Source organism: Sceloporus occidentalis, unplaced genomic scaffold (genome assembly GCF_023333645.1).
Source record: "Sceloporus occidentalis isolate IW3139 unplaced genomic scaffold, rSceOcc1.0.p SCAF_3, whole genome shotgun sequence".
In the NCBI taxonomy this organism is placed as follows: domain Eukaryota; kingdom Metazoa; phylum Chordata; class Lepidosauria; order Squamata; family Phrynosomatidae; genus Sceloporus; species Sceloporus occidentalis.
The window spans coordinates 31,533,315-31,548,757 of NW_028316983.1; the positions used below are offsets into that span (position 1 = coordinate 31,533,315).

General features: G+C 44.1%; 1 protein-coding gene across 1 annotated transcript in view; it reads left to right on the top strand.

The window, feature by feature from the left end:
• Nucleotides 1–1,522: 1,522 nt before the first annotated feature.
• The window catches only part of EMILIN3 (elastin microfibril interfacer 3), a 32,414-nt gene continuing 18,493 nt past the window's right edge, over nucleotides 1,523–15,443 (top strand). The window contains exons 1-2 of the mRNA XM_089513336.1: nucleotides 1,523–1,725; nucleotides 12,951–13,073. Coding sequence (XP_089369462.1) covers nucleotides 1,523–1,725; nucleotides 12,951–13,073 — 326 coding nt within the window. The remainder of the gene's footprint in view (nucleotides 1,726–12,950; nucleotides 13,074–15,443) is intronic.

A 15,443-nucleotide genomic window follows, 5' to 3' on the forward strand; every position in this document is an offset into this window, starting at 1 on the left:
GGACATGCTAAATATGCCCACCATTCTTACATGCCAACCTTGTGACTAGACACATGGTAACAGACCCCAAGGACAAGTCATTGTATCCCTAACATGCCTCACACACAACAGGAGGGTTTGAGGTTGCTGTCTGGGGACTGAATCTTACAGGTGGTCACCCTGACCATTGTTTTATTATTATTTTATTATTAACCTTTATTTATAAAGCGCTGTAAATTTACACAGCCACTTTGGTGCTCTAAGGTGTCCTACCAAACCACCATTCTACACCAATAACTTTGTAGCTACTCTGCAGCTATGGCAGAGTAAGAAACCTGTCCACAAAGAGTGCTCCATAGCCTTGGGTGAGTGCTTTTTAAGAAATTGCAGAAAACTGATGTGTGTAAAGACTTTTTTTAAAAAAAAAACCTATGCAATTCTAGGCTGCATCTGGAGCCTCTTTATGGCCAACCACCATTGTCCCCCAATGATGGTGCGTAACGTTCATGTGGTCGAACCACCATCACTGACAATGGGACTTCAGGTAAGGCCCCATCCTGTTAACTCTAATGGTGACACGGCTGTGGGCATATGCTGCCATTGGGGACAGTGAGATTTGTGGTCCTGCAGTTTTGGATATCCACGGGAGGTGGGTCCAGAACAGATCCCCTGTGGATACCAAGGCACCACTGTATAGTGCCTAGATCAAGCAAAATATAGTATCACTCTAATCTGTTTTGGTCAGACCTCACCGGTCCAATTCTGGGCACCACTGTTCAAAACAGACCTTGAGAAGCTGGAATGTGTCCAAAGGAGGGTGACCAAAAATGGTGAAAGGTTTGGAAACCATGCCTTAGGAGGATCTGGGGAGCTGGGGATGTTTAGCCTGGAGAAGAGAAAGTTATGAGGTGATATAATAGCCCTCTTTAAGTATTTGAAGGGATGTCATATTGAGTAGGGAGCAAGCTTGTCTTCTGCTGCTCCAGAGAACAGGACCTGGAGCAATGGATGCAAGCTGCAGGGAAAGAGATTCCACCTCAACATTAGGAATAATTCCTTCATGCAAGAGCTGTTTGACAGTAAATAACCCGGTTTGGGAACGCTTTAACTCTTTTTCTGGCTCAAGGCTATAGAATTCTGGGAGTTGGAGTTTGTTGTGGGGCCTAGAAGCGGGGCCCAACCGGGTTATTTCTCCAGTGTGGATGCAGCACTTGGTTTCTTTCCTTCCTTCCTTCCTTCTTTCTCTCTTTTTCAAAGGGGGATCTGTGTGATGCTGGGGTGTGTGTGTGTGTGTGTGTGTGTGTGATGGAGGGAGGGAGGGAGGGAGGGAGGGGGTGGAGGGGGACGGCCTCTCTGCTCTCTCTGCCTGCTCTTGAGGGGAGCCCAGAGCCCGGCTGGCGGGGCTGGGATCGGCAGCTCCTCCTGGCTCCCTCCCTCCCTGCCTGCCTGGCTGCCTGCCTGGGGCCCTGGGCCTCCGCTGAAGAAGGAAGGCATCGCCTCCTGCCGGCTGCTCTCTCTCTCTCTCCGGCCCCGGGGCCCCACCATGAGCCTGGCCGGCTCCCTGCGCGCCTGCTGGGCTCCGCTGCTCTGCCTGGCCGGGGCCCTCCTGGCTCGCCTGGCCGAGGCCAAGGGCAGCTTCTACCGGGGCCCGCCGGGGCCCCCCCTGGCCTACGGCAGCCGCTACAGCCTCTACACCTCCGGATCCAGCCCCCAGGTCCCCGGCGGGAAGCCCCTGGGCAAACACAAGTAAGGCCTCCCCAAAGAGGGAAGGGAGGGAAGGATACTCAGCAGGACACCCCCCCCCCCGTGGATAACAGCACCCGCGGATGCCCCAGTCCCCTGGAAGGAGGAGGGCAGAGCCAGATGGAGGTGTCCCTTAGATAAAGAGGTGTATGGCTTGCCATTTGGGATTTATACTTTTTTTTTGGGGGGGGGAGAGATTTTGGAGCCGTGGATGCTTGGATGCATGGATAGAAAAATCCGGGGCTAAGGAGGTAGTCAATGTGGTCCAAGAGGGGAATGGGCGACCGAGGAGGGAAAGGGGCTACTGAATGTCCAAGAGGGAACTGGCTACAATTAGACAGGAAAATGACTCGCCAGTGCCTAAGAGGGGAAAGGACTAGTCAAGAAGAGCGGCGGCTTAGAAAGGAAAGGGACTCGTAGTAGATGCCGAAGAGTGGAAGTGGCAACCTGGGAAGGAAAAGGACCAGTCAGTGCCCAAGAGGGGAATCGGAGTCCTCGGAGGGGAAAGGGCCTAGCAAATGTTAAAGAGTGGCATGGGCCATCTAAGAAGAAATGCCCATTCACAGCCATAGCTAGCCCTGTCAGTCTGCAGAATCAGTCTCCAGAGGTAGATGGAGACTCCCCAAAAAGAGGAGCTGGCAGCCTGAGCTTCCTTGGAGGAAGATGGAGATGCCTCTGAGGAAGGAGGCTGAAGTCTCTCGGAAAGCTCTTTCATGGAGTCTCCGAGGGGCTGCGAGAGAGAGCTCTCTTCCTTAGGAGGGAAAGGGGCTGCCAAGGTGTGCCACGGGCTGCCGAAGAAGGAAAGTGACAGGGCACAAGAGGGAAAGGGGCTGCCTTTGAGGGAAAGGGGCCGGGGAAAGAGGGAAAGTGACTAGGCATCGGCACTGGAGAAATCTTCCCCTTGGATCCCGCCTTTCCCTTGCCCTGGCTCAGGGCTACGCACTCCTCCGAGGAACTGCAGTTTCTTTCGGAGAGGTTTCGCCTCCTCTGCCCAAGAGATCCCAGGATCGCAGAGCATTATGCCAGGGCAGTCAAAAGTAATGTCAAACTGGAGTATTTCTCCAGTGTGTGGATGCCTGCCTGCTTGCCTTCTCTCTTTCTTTCTGGTTCTCTCTCTTCCTCTTCCACCCTTTTCCCCCTCCTTTTCTTCATTCCATCCAAAGGGATCTGCAGAATTCATATGGATTTTAAATATTCCGGAATGCTCCTTGGAAAGGGAGCTGGGGCTGGGGTTGGAAGCCTTGGCTTGCTTTTTTCAATTTCGGCGCCTTCCGTGCTGTTCAGCCATAGAAAACCGAGCCTTGGCAAAGCAGTCTCCAAAAAGAAAGAAAAGATGGATGGATGGATGGATGGATGGGCTGATGGACAGGGAGAAGAAGGCCCCTCTCTCTCTCACACACACACACACGTTCTCCCTCTCTCTCTTTGCGCCCAAAATGTGCAAAGCAAGACCCAAAAAATGAACTTCTTTTCTTTCTCTCTCTCTCTCTCTCTCTCTCCAAAATCTGTTGAAAACCTTTATGTTGGTTGGGCTAAAGAGGAGAGGACCGTTACTTGAGCAACTTTTCCCCTGGCGGCTGGTTAGAGATTTTTCTCTCACCAGGAATTCCTCCATCCCAATATACAGTATCTCTTGCCAAGTCGGAGGAGGGAATCCCCATTGATTTCTCCTACCTGGTTGTAAAACTTCACAACAGCTCCATGGAGTAGGTTGAGGCTGAGAGGAAGGGACTGGCTGAAACTCACCTAGGAAGTTTCAGCGGAAACTAGCACTTGGATGCATCCACAGTGCAGAAATAACCTGGTTTGACACCACTTTAACTTGCTATGGTTCAATGCTATGAAATTCTGGGAATGGTAGTTTGCTTCGCTCTGGTGCCAGAATAAACTACCATTCCCAGAATTTCATAGCATTGAACCATGGCAGTTAAAGCATTGTCAAACCAGGTTATTTCTGCACTGTGGATGCAGCCCTTGTCTCTCCCAGTCCAGTGCTCCAACTAGTACACTACATTGATGTGCATCTCTGTTTTGTACAGATATCAACTAGGATGCATCTACAGGAATAATGCCATTTGACACCACTTTAACTGCCATGCCACCATCCTACACAATTGTGGGATTTGTAGTTTGATTCCAGCACTCTTTGGCAGAGAAGGCCGGAGACCTTGTAAAACTGCAAACTCCAAGATGCTAGAGGATGGAGCTACAGCAGCAAACAGCATTATTTTCACAGTGCAGATCAGTGGTTCCCAAATTTTGTTTCTCCAGGTGTTTTGGACCTCAGCTCCCAGAAACCCCAGCCAGCTTAGCCAATACTCAGGAATTCTGGAAGCTGTAGTCCAGAACATCTGGAGGACCAAAGTTTGAAAACCATTGGTGTAGATACATCTTCCCTCAGGCAGTTCCCAAGAGAGAATTTATTTACTTCCTCCTCCTCCCCACTCTTTTTAGTAGACTCTAACTTCTGGTTGTTGTTGTGGTGGTGTGCCTTTAAATCTGCTTATGGCGACCCTAAAGTGAACCTATGATGGGATTTTCTTGGCAAGATTTGTTCAGGAGAGGTTTGCCATTGCCTTCCCCTGAGAGGCTGAGAGCGCATGACTTGCTCAGTGAGTTTAATGGCTGAGCTGAGAATTGAACCCTGGTCTCCAGAGGCATAATCCAACCAGAGCCTAAAGTAGGTACATTTGGGGATGGCAAGTCCAAGAATAGCGGCCATGCTAAAACTCCCAGAAACCTTCAGTCACCCTGGCTATTGGCCACACCACTGGATGATTCTGGGACTTCCCATCTCCAAAAGTAATTTTTCCAGGCATCCTAAGTGTGACTGCACAGAATCTCATGATGCCATAGAGGTATGATCTGAAAGCAAGTACTTCATAGCTTCAACTTCCGTAACCCCCCTCCAGCTGTTCCAGCTCGTGTATTGACTGAGGATGGTGGGAATTCTGGTCCCCAACTGGGGGAGGCCTGTTGTACATTTTTACAGATATAAAAGTGTGTGAGAGAGATCTTAGAATCAGTGGCTTCCAAACTTAGGGCTCTAGATGTTGTTGGACTACAACTCCCAGAATCTGTGACTACTGGCCATGCACCAAAGACTTGCAATCAAGCAATATCTTGGTTTGAAAACAGCTGTCTAAATGGACAGCCACTTCTGTCCAAATTACTGTATTCATGGTTTCTGTAGTACTTTCAGATTGCAAATTCTTCTGCCCCTTCCATCTCTGCACTCCAGCATCCATCAGCCCCAACCAACACAGTTAATGATCACAATGCTGGAAACTGAAGGGAAAAGATTCAGACTGATGTACATTGGGCCTTGGGGAGATGGAAGGCCCCGGGGGGGAGCAAAGGGTCCATTGATGGTTATTTAGTAATTATCCAGCCTCCTCTCTTGCAACAGGGAGGAATTGTGGCATGGATGGGTGACACATGGGCCCAAACAGTAGTAGTAGCAGTAGTAGCTGATGATGATGTTAAGTGCTTTCCCATCAACTTTGACTTAAAGCAACCCTATCATGGTGTTTTCTTGGTAAGATTTCTTCAAAGGAGATTTGCCATTGCCATGCTCTGAGACTGAAAGAATGTGCTTTGTTCAAGATCACCCCATTGGGTTGCTGTTTCTGGGTAGGGATTTGAACTCTGGTCTCTCGGAGGCCTGGTCCAGCACTCAGATCACTTATACCATGCTGGCTCTTCCAAACATTAGGACTGTCCTACTAGGCAGAATAGCTAGTTGTCAAAATAGCTGCCACTTCTGGTGTCTGGCATCTGTGTATCTAATTACATTGTATGTCCTTGTTAGAGTTGTCCATTTTATTGCTTTATTTTTGTACAGTGAGATGTACATTGATGGCACCAGATGATGATGATTCTAGGTTTCACAGTCAACTAGATGTTACTGATTGGAATTTTGGATCTTTAATGATCCAGAATTCTATCCAGCAATCTAGGAAGCAATGAACTACCCTCAGACACTGTAATGTGACATATAACAATTGTTGTTGTTGTTGTGATTTGCTCAGCACATAAGGAGAGTATGATGCACTCATGTTCTGCTGGCAGGCCCCTCATAGGCAACTAAATGGCCAGTGTTGGACCAGATATGGCTATTGTCTGATCCATCCTGGGCTCTTCTTAATGGTCCTGTGTTCTCTCTATTGGGGGTTTTCGATTCCTACTCCACACACTTAGCTGGGACTACACCCCATTGAACTCAGTGAGACTTACTTCTGAGTAGGCATGTCTAGAATTTCATTATTAATTTGTAAAGTGCTGCAGAACCTTTATGCTGCCCCTCTCAACAACCCATGTGGGTCAGGCCTATACAAAGGGGGAACATAGAATCATAGAGTTGGAAGAGACCACAAGGGCCATCCAGTCCAACTCCCTGCCACGCAGGAACTCTCAATCAAAGCATCCCTGACAGATGACCATCCAGCCTCTGCTTAAAGACCTCCAAGGAAGGGGACTCCACTACACTCCGAGGGAGTTTGTTCCACTGTTGAACAGCCCTTACTGTCAGGAAGTTCCTCCTAATGCTGAGGTGGAATCTCTTTTCCTGGAGCTTGCATCCATTATTCCGGGTCCTGTTCTCTGGAGCATCAGGAAACAAGCTTGCTCCCTCCTCAATATGACATCCCTTCAAATATTTAAACAGAGCTATCATATCACCTTTTAACCTTCTCTTCTCCAGCACAGTTTCAGATTGTAGCAGCTACCATGATTTCACAATGAGTGTGTGTACAGTATATAGGCTAGGGGGTGGCATGGCTGAGATTCTCCACAAAGTTTAAAGTCCTAATGATAAATATATTCCAGATTAAATTGTAAACAGGAGTTTATTTCAGGACCGTTTGCTGTTGTTGCTTTTTATACCACCAAATGGGTTGGATCCCAATTTAGATGAGTGCAACTAGGCAGAGTGAAGCAGGCTTCTCTATGGCTGCATCTACAGTGCAGAATTAATGCAGTTTGACACTGGTTTAACCACCATGGCTTAATGCTATGGAATTCTGGGATTTGTAATTTTGTGAGATATTTAGCCGTCTCTGTCAGAGACCTCTGGTGCACTATCAAACGATGAATCCCAGGATTCCATAGGAAGGAGTCATGACATTTAAATTAAAACAAATTAAAAATTATTAAGTGGAATTAATTCTGCAGCGTTGCAGCAACCTGTTTCTTCTTCCTCACAACAGAGCCTCTAAGCTCTGCAAATGCTTCAAGAGGGTTGTAGGGAGGATCATATTGAAGGGGGTAGCCATGGTGGTGTGGGCCTGAGCAGAGGAGAAAATAAACAGAGGTATCTTCTGTGAGTGGAAGCTGTCCCTGCCCAATTTGGGGGAAACTTCACTTCTCACTACTCAGGCCAGGTCCTACCATTAGACAAAGTGAGGCAGCTGCCTCAGGTAGCCAATTTTCCTGATAGTAGATTGCCACAGATGAGAACATGTGCCATGCCCCCAACATTACATTAATGAAAACAGGGGCACGTGTGGCCAAGCAACATCAAAAGGTGGTAAAACTGATTAATGAGGAAGAACACATGAACTAGGAGAGTCTGCAGAGTCTGCTTTTGCCTGAATCTATAGGAGAAAGCTATGTTATACCCCCTCTCCCCTCTCACCCTGCTGGGTTGATTGATTGCAAACTGGTTTTGTACTTTTAACTCAGTTTGCAGCAACTTAAGCAAGTTAAGGAGAGAGGGGGAATGTGGGAGAAAGAGAGAAAAACTGGGACATTTTAACAGCAGCTGAAAAGGCAGGATGGCAGGGAATTAAGCAGGAGTGTCACTGCCAAATTGGGACTGCTGGAGGGTATGAGGTGTTTGTGGGCTTTTTAAATGTCAGAATAACTTTGCTAGCCTTAGGTACTGTTCATCTTGACTGGGGTGATTATGGGGGTTGAGGGTATCATTTGCTGCTGTTTTTCAGGCAGTAAAATGACTTCAGTTGACTTAATTTGTTAGGGCAACACCACAACTTATTCCATTCATTAGCATCTCTAACCCCTTGTGTAGCTTGGGAGATGGAACAAAAGGGGCTAAAACAGCCAAAAGGGTGTAGTAGTTAGAGTGTTGGACTAAGATTGGGAAGATTCCACTCAGCCATGAAGACATGAGCCACAGAAGGTGGGGTATGAATAAATAAAGTGACTGGGTGACCTTGGGCTAGTTACTCTCTCTTAGGTGAGCCTTCCTTACAGGACTGTTGTGGGAATATAATGTGGGAATGGCTCCCTTGCACTTCTTGAATGAGATACAGATGCCATAAACAACTAAATAGCCAATATAATGGTGAGAAGGATGGGGCAAGCATCTGCTTCCATTAACCTAGTTGCCCATGCCTGACCCTGGATCCCACTCATTCACTTGAGCAGCATTATCAGTGTAGAACAAGCAATTTCTCTTTCTCACGTACATTAAAAAGAAAAACAAGGCAAAGCAAAGGGCTTTGTGCATATGTTTGGGCTAGATTGACTACCACATTGGCTGTTTAATTGTTTATAACAATTATCTTTCAGCATGTAGCATAAAGGACCTTTATGGAAAGGCTGATGCTCCTGAGACATAGTAGCACATGGTCTATGATGGAGTTGGGACAGGGGGGCAGCCCATCCCCTGCCATCCTGAAATGGCCCCCTGGGGCTGAGGCCAGAGAGACAGGGATTGGCCTAAGGGGGCTGCACAATAAACCCACTGAAGGATAAAGAAGTGCGAATGGGACAGAGCAAATGGATTATAGAAAGAATTTGCCCTCCCCTCCTTCTCCCATAATAGTACTAGAACTTGTGGACTCCCAGTGGGTGGTAGAGTCAGGAGAGACAAAAGAAAGTATGTCAGACACAATGCACAATTAATGCATGAAGTTTGTGTCCATGAGATGCGTGGAAGGTTAGGTGGCTGAAAAGGGGGTGCAAAAGCCCAATTCACAATGGCTCCACTGGGTAATGATATCCATGTTCAGAAGCAATGTATAAACTGGGATAGGCAACTGTGGCAGGTAGAGGGGGCAGTTTTATGTCCTGGGGGCTATGTTGAGTACCAAAAAATAAAACAAACAAACAAAAAGCCCAAAGTATCCAGAAGTCCATTTCTGGCTCTCAAAAATTGATATTTCAACACATGGAGGCCATGCAACCTATGCAGAAACTGAAATGTGCACCTGGAGACTCCCAGGAGCAACAATTCACCCCTTTTTCAGCCAGAAAGAGTCCGTCTGGGGATTATGGAGGTGCTGAGGACCACAGAAATATCTGGAGGGCCACATGCAATCCCAGGACCCCACTTCGCCCATCTCTGGTATAAAGAAATGCTTCTTGCCAAGAAACAATGAAAGCCAGCATAATGTAGTAGTTTGAGCATTGAACTAGGACTGGAGTCCAGGGTTTGAATCCCTGCTCGGTCATGGAAATCCACTGGGTAACCTTGGGCAAGTCACCTAAGTCTCTCAGCCTCAGAAGGCAAAGGCAAAACCCCTCTGAAAAAAATCTTGCCAAGGAAACCCCATGATAGGGGGAGATGAAAGAGATGGACAGGTTATCAAGAAGCATCCAAGGAAATATGATAGGTGATCTAGAAAAAGACTGGAATTTAATGGAAAAATACAAAAGTATGGAATAAGTAAGAAAAATGAAACATTTAAAAGGGAAAAGGTGAGGAGAGAGAGAGGGAGTCTGAAAGATTTTTTAGAGTACAGATAAACAAATATGGGAGATACAGAGGATTGAGATTATAAACATACAATGGAAAAAAGAAAGTAGAGGTAACAAAAGCAACTTAATGTGGACATGTATGAATACTTTAAAACTAAGGAGTATAAATGAGTGATGATGAAAGATCAAAGTCAGACATCATAGGCATTTAGCAGCTTTATTTACTGATGAGAGGAAATATATGTTGGAATATTATTAGTGTAATGTACATATGTATATACTACAGCTGAGACTTCAGAAAATTGAGGGGAGGAAAAAAAGTGATGTATTGGATTTATTCTTTATTCTGTAGTATATGCTGGAGACAAGATAATGATTACCAGTAATGTTGTTCTCTTTTTTATGTTTTTATGTTTTTTAAAATTTACAATAAAAATTAAAAGAAAAAAAAAACATGATAGGTTCCATGGCTGAGAGAGGATTTGAACCCTGGGAGTTGTAGTCCAACACTCAAATCATTACACCATGCTGGCTCTCTCTCTCTCTCTCTCAATCTATATATATATATATATATATATATATATATATATACACACACACACACACACACACACACACACATTTAATTATATATATATATACATACATTTGTTTATAAATAAATGTACAGATGCATACATTTATTTTCCAAGTTCTGCCAGCAACCATCTGCTTGAATACTAATCTCTCAGCTGAGTTTTCTTTACACTATTATTTTCAAGCAGCTAATAGGCCTGAAAATAGTAGTGTAGGTTTTTTATACCACACAACCTTGCCCTACTTGGCACTCTCCAGGTGGGATGAAGTAGAAATCCCATCATCCCCAGATGTTCCTTGCAGTCCTTGCATGTAAAGATGCAGTCAGTGTTAACATCTCATCCCATTGCCAGGATTAAGAGTCAGTTCTTATGCTCAGACATTAATATTATTGTAAAATGATGTTTTATTGTGCTGTGTTGTTGTTGTTGTTGTTGTTGTGTGCCTTCAACTCATTTCTGACTTATAACAACCCTAAGACAAACCTATCATGAAGTTTTCTTGGCAAGATTTGTTGAGAAGGGGGGTTGCCTTTGCCTTCCTCTGGGGTTGAGAGAGAGTGATTTGTCCAAAATCACAAAGGGAGCTGTCATTAAACTATAAAATCTGGTCATAAATAAATGTAGAATCCATCATGTATTTTTAAAATAGGAGATCATCATCATCATCTTCTTCTTCTTCTTCTTCTTCTTTCTTTCTTTCTTTCTTTCTTTGATAAAATCCAAGCAAACCTAAACCCACTTCTCTATATATCTGTATTCTACAATGGAATGCCAGATAAAACCTCATTATGAGTTTTCTAAGGCACATCCTATCCATTAGTGCATAAAAATTAAAGTAAATCCATTCAGAGTGGTCACTTATGTGTGTGTATGCATGTTTCCTCAAGTAACCTGTCAACTTATGGTGACCTGATGCATTTCATGTCTTTTCTTAGACAAGGAATACTCAGAGTTGGTTTTGCCAGTTCCTTCCTCTGAATCAGAGCCTACAGCATTGGGTACTTGTGGGAGCTCTCCCATCTAAGTATTAACTGGGGCTGACCTTGCTTAACTTCCAAGACCAGATGGGATCTAGTTCCTTTAGCGTATTTAGGCTCCAAAAGGAAGCCTCAGGTATGTAGTGCTCCAAAAGGAAGTCTCAGGTTCCACCATGGCATAGTGCTGTGAAAACCTCCTGTCTGAAACTCAAGGAGACCTGCTACTGGTCCAAACCCAAGCAGATGCACCATCCCTAACCTGGATCCCACTTTCCATCATCTCCAGCTAGCTTGGTCACTGATGCAGATAAGACTGGGCTGGATGATCTATCCTGGCATAAGGCCAATGCCTATGTTATCATGTTCCATGTGTGCACCCTATATTAGTGAACCTGCATCATGTAGATGTGCAACAGAAACCAGAATTAGACAAGGTGGACTTTGCCCGATCTTATTTGCACAATGAAGGGAATAGTCGTTGCAATATTTCTTTTGCAATTTTTTTGTTGCCCTCTTATTTTCAAGTAGTGTCCTTCTTTTCCTGCTATACTATTAGCTAAAAGATCCCCCTATTTATTTGTTGTTTTGCAATTATGTCTTAATTAACAACTGCCTAAATTTGTCTTAGCATTAGTATAATGTAATGGTTGAGTGTGGGACTAGGTCTACATATGCATTGCAGAAATAATCCATTTTGATGCCCCTTTAACTGCCATGGCTCAATGCTCTGGGATTCTGGGATTTGTAGTTTTGTGAGACATTTAGCCTTCTTTGTCAGATAGCTTTGGTGCCACAACAAACTACAGTTCCTAGAATTCCATAGCACTGAGCCATGGCAGTTGAAATAGTGTTAAAATGGATTATTTCTGCAGTGCAGATGGAGCCTAAGACTCTGGGAGAGAGAGTTCAGCCATGAAACCTCACTGGGTGACAGTGGGCAAGTGGCACTTTCTAAGCCTAAGAGGGAGGCAATGGCAACCCCCCTCTAAACATATCTCGCCCAGAAAACCCTATGGTTGGATTGCCATATGTCAGAGTCAGCTTGAAGGCACAAAGCAACAAATGCCTTCGCCCGAACACATACGTTTCTGTAATAACCAATTTTATATGGACTATAGCTGGGCTTCACTGATAATCTCAGACTCAGATTTTTAGATTCAGTATTTGAAACTGAGCATTATAGAATGCAAAAGAACAACAAAAAGAACAATATTTTAGCTTCAGGTCTAGTACTTCACTTTTGATTCTGGAATATATTCTGCTCAGTGGATGCAGCTACTGGGTCAGCCCCAATGGACCACGTAAAAGCTTCATCTAGTCTGGCAATAATTGGGCATTTAAAAAAAAAAATAAAGTCAGGTTTTTCCACCCAGTACTTCTAAGAAATCTACTTAAAGTTTTCATCACCCTTTAATGTTAAAAAAGATGTTCAAAATGTTTGGCATGCTTTGCTCTGTTCTTCAGTTTCCCGCTCCCCCTCCCTCCTTTTTAAAAAAAAAACTGAGTTGCATTATTATCCAATTGCAAACATATGGCATTTCATGGCAAATGATTGCAACAGTTGTTCCAGGTTTTCTAACTAGGACTGCAATGAATTTCAGAATAGTTTTTTTTTTAATAGTCAGGTCCTCCAGTTAGTTTTTCTGTGTTGTACATCCTTAGATTTTAGGTGTTTTATATATTTGGTCTGATGAACACTGAGCTTAGATGACCTCAAGCCGAAGCCCTGTTACCCTTTTCTGTACTGCTATAATTGGAGCTGAAGACTGCCTTTATGTTAGTGAGACAGCCAATGAACAGCCTGTTGTCTTACTTATGGCAACCCTAAGACAAACCTATCACACAGAGATCAGGAATATGAGTCAGTTACGAATGCATAACTCTAAGTTACACATTCGTAACCATGATCATGAATTCCACCCAAAGTCTGGCCTAGCATTTTCAGAAGGAGTTGAGGCACCAGATCTGGCTACCAGATGTCTGACCAAATCTTGTTTTGTTCCCAATGCAGGAGCTACTGTGCATATGTGGTACAAAGGAATGTGACATGTACCCTTCAGGAAGGAGTAGAGAGCTATGTGAAAGCTGAATATCACAAGTGCAGCTGGGGACCCAAGTGTCCTGGCAAAGTCCTGTAAGTATATACTGGGATGGAGCTGTAGCATGGTGTGGACTGTAGAAGGCTTTTAGAATCCTTTGTATTGGCTGAAAGAAACAGGACCCATGAGAGCAGGAGTTAGGAAGATCATTGGGCAGCAGTTAGCCTTCAGGGGCTTTTGACATGCCCAGGTTCCCCCAAATTGTTTTTTTTCCCCCAATTTTTTTTATTTATTTACCAAATGCTCTCTGGGAGTGTGTCACATTTCCCTCCTCTAAGGCTATTTTAGGTCCAGGAGCAGCAGGAAAGAAGGCAAACAGTAAAGAAGTAAAAAACAAAATAGGAAAGGACCCAGACGTAAAAGACTTGTGGGAGCTCTCCAGTGGTGACCCCATGACAGTCACCCTGATCTAAAGTGACTCTTGTGCATCAATCATCCTGATAAGTAATAGCCAGCATCCGATTAGACTGATAACCTCTTTCTCCTGGAAATTTTTCTTTCTCCTGGGAATTTTGTCCTGGGAATTTTCCTAGTGATTTTTTTCCTCTGGGTTTTCTGCTTTGCTTTTCTTCATGTCATTGTCTTCTTTGCTAATTCAGTGGGCCTTGTTGGACAAACCTGTCACAGATTTTATAACTAGACGGGAAGCTCCGAAGAAGGCTCTGGAGTCAATTTTGCCCATGTCAGGAGTATACTATTCAATGCAATTATTTCACTTCCCCCCACCCACACACCCAAAAAAGTAGAAATGACTTTTCATTTCTGTTTTTAAAAACACTGGAAATGCAATTCACATATTAAAGCAATGCTCTACAACTTGCTTTAGAGGACTATCATCACACCTCTCCTATAGTTTTCCAGGAGCAGCAATTCTCTCTTTTTTTTGGTCAATTTTTACCAGAAGGGGCTCCCAAAGCCCTGCTCCTGATGCATATGAAAATGTCTAGAAATTATTTGATAGATCGGCAAGCAGGCAGACTGATGGATCAATGCATCAACGTCAGTTTTTCACCCCTTTTGGGAGCAGTGAGCTTGCTTTGAGGACTTTTGGGATGACAAAGGATATAGTTCTTCACTAATGTCATTCTTGAAGGAAGCAATGAGAACTTTTAGTAATTTTCTTGCCACTCCAAGATAGTCTTTGAAAACAGCACCATTTTCTATTGCTAGTCAAAGTTCTGCACAAAATTAGTGCATGGTATTTTTGCATACAAAAGAGCATTTTCTTTGCATAAATATTATTTTCTGTGCAGATAAATGCTGTTTTCTGCCAATGTTGTAGTTGAGTATTTATTCTGCTCAAAATTTGAACATCATTTTTCCCCCACAGGAATGCAGGTTTTTTGCACCAAAAAAATGAAATTTTTTCACAGAACTGCAAGGATTCTCTTCAGTTCAGGGTTCTCCTAGATATCTTTTCTGAACACTCTTTTCATTCCTAGTGAAGAAGGGTTGCATGGCAACATTTACCAGTACCCCAGTCATCAGAGGAAATGAAAATTCAGAGAGTGAAGTCCCAGGAGTTTATCACATGGGAGGAATTTCTCTTAATTTTGAATGAAAAGAAAGTGGGGCCAGAACGCATTCACGTGAATTCGCTAGTTCAGCGAATTTACATGAATTCGAATTGCATTCGAACTGAGTTCCCATTGTCTGAAAATAGCTTGTCATTGCCTGAAATTGTGTGTGGTAGTCTATCACGCAATAACGTGAAACCCCATGATTGCGTTCAGATTGCCATTGGATTATACTTCCAATTCCCCGTGTCTGATAAACTCCCCAGTTTCAGGTGATAGGAAATCCTCTTCCATCACTTTTGGATCCTGTGGCTGAGCAGCTGAATATTCCACATTAATAGAGAGAGAAAGAGAGAAAGAGTTGGCATGTTGGCCATTTAAAGAATTCTAACATTCACATTACAGCAATATCTGTATTAGGCCAACTGCAAAGTTACACAAAAAATGCAAGTTTTTGAGATTTCTCATTCTCTTCATAAAACAAGGTGGTACAAAAGGTGGTACTGGAAACCTTGTAATGAAAGCCATTAAACAGAGATAGACAGGTAACATTTGTTGCCCATGGTATGTGATGTTTAATTTAGGGCAATCCAGGCAGAAGCTTTCCAGGGAGCTTTGCTTCCCTATATAAAATTCTAAGTGACAGGAGTGCTCTTATATATCGCCAACTTAGAAATTGGAAGGACTGTTGCTGCTGCCTCCTTCCAACAAAGCCCCATGCTAGCCAACAGTCCCAAAGCAGCTCAGCATGATCATGTATTTCTTGGAAGTGGACCCAAATATAGCATAAATCCTTCCCATGTTATGAACTGAGCCAGAGTAGCTATTTGCAGCACAAAAAAGTTTCTACTGTGGTGTCATCATTGGTGTGTTCCTTGATTCTGCTGG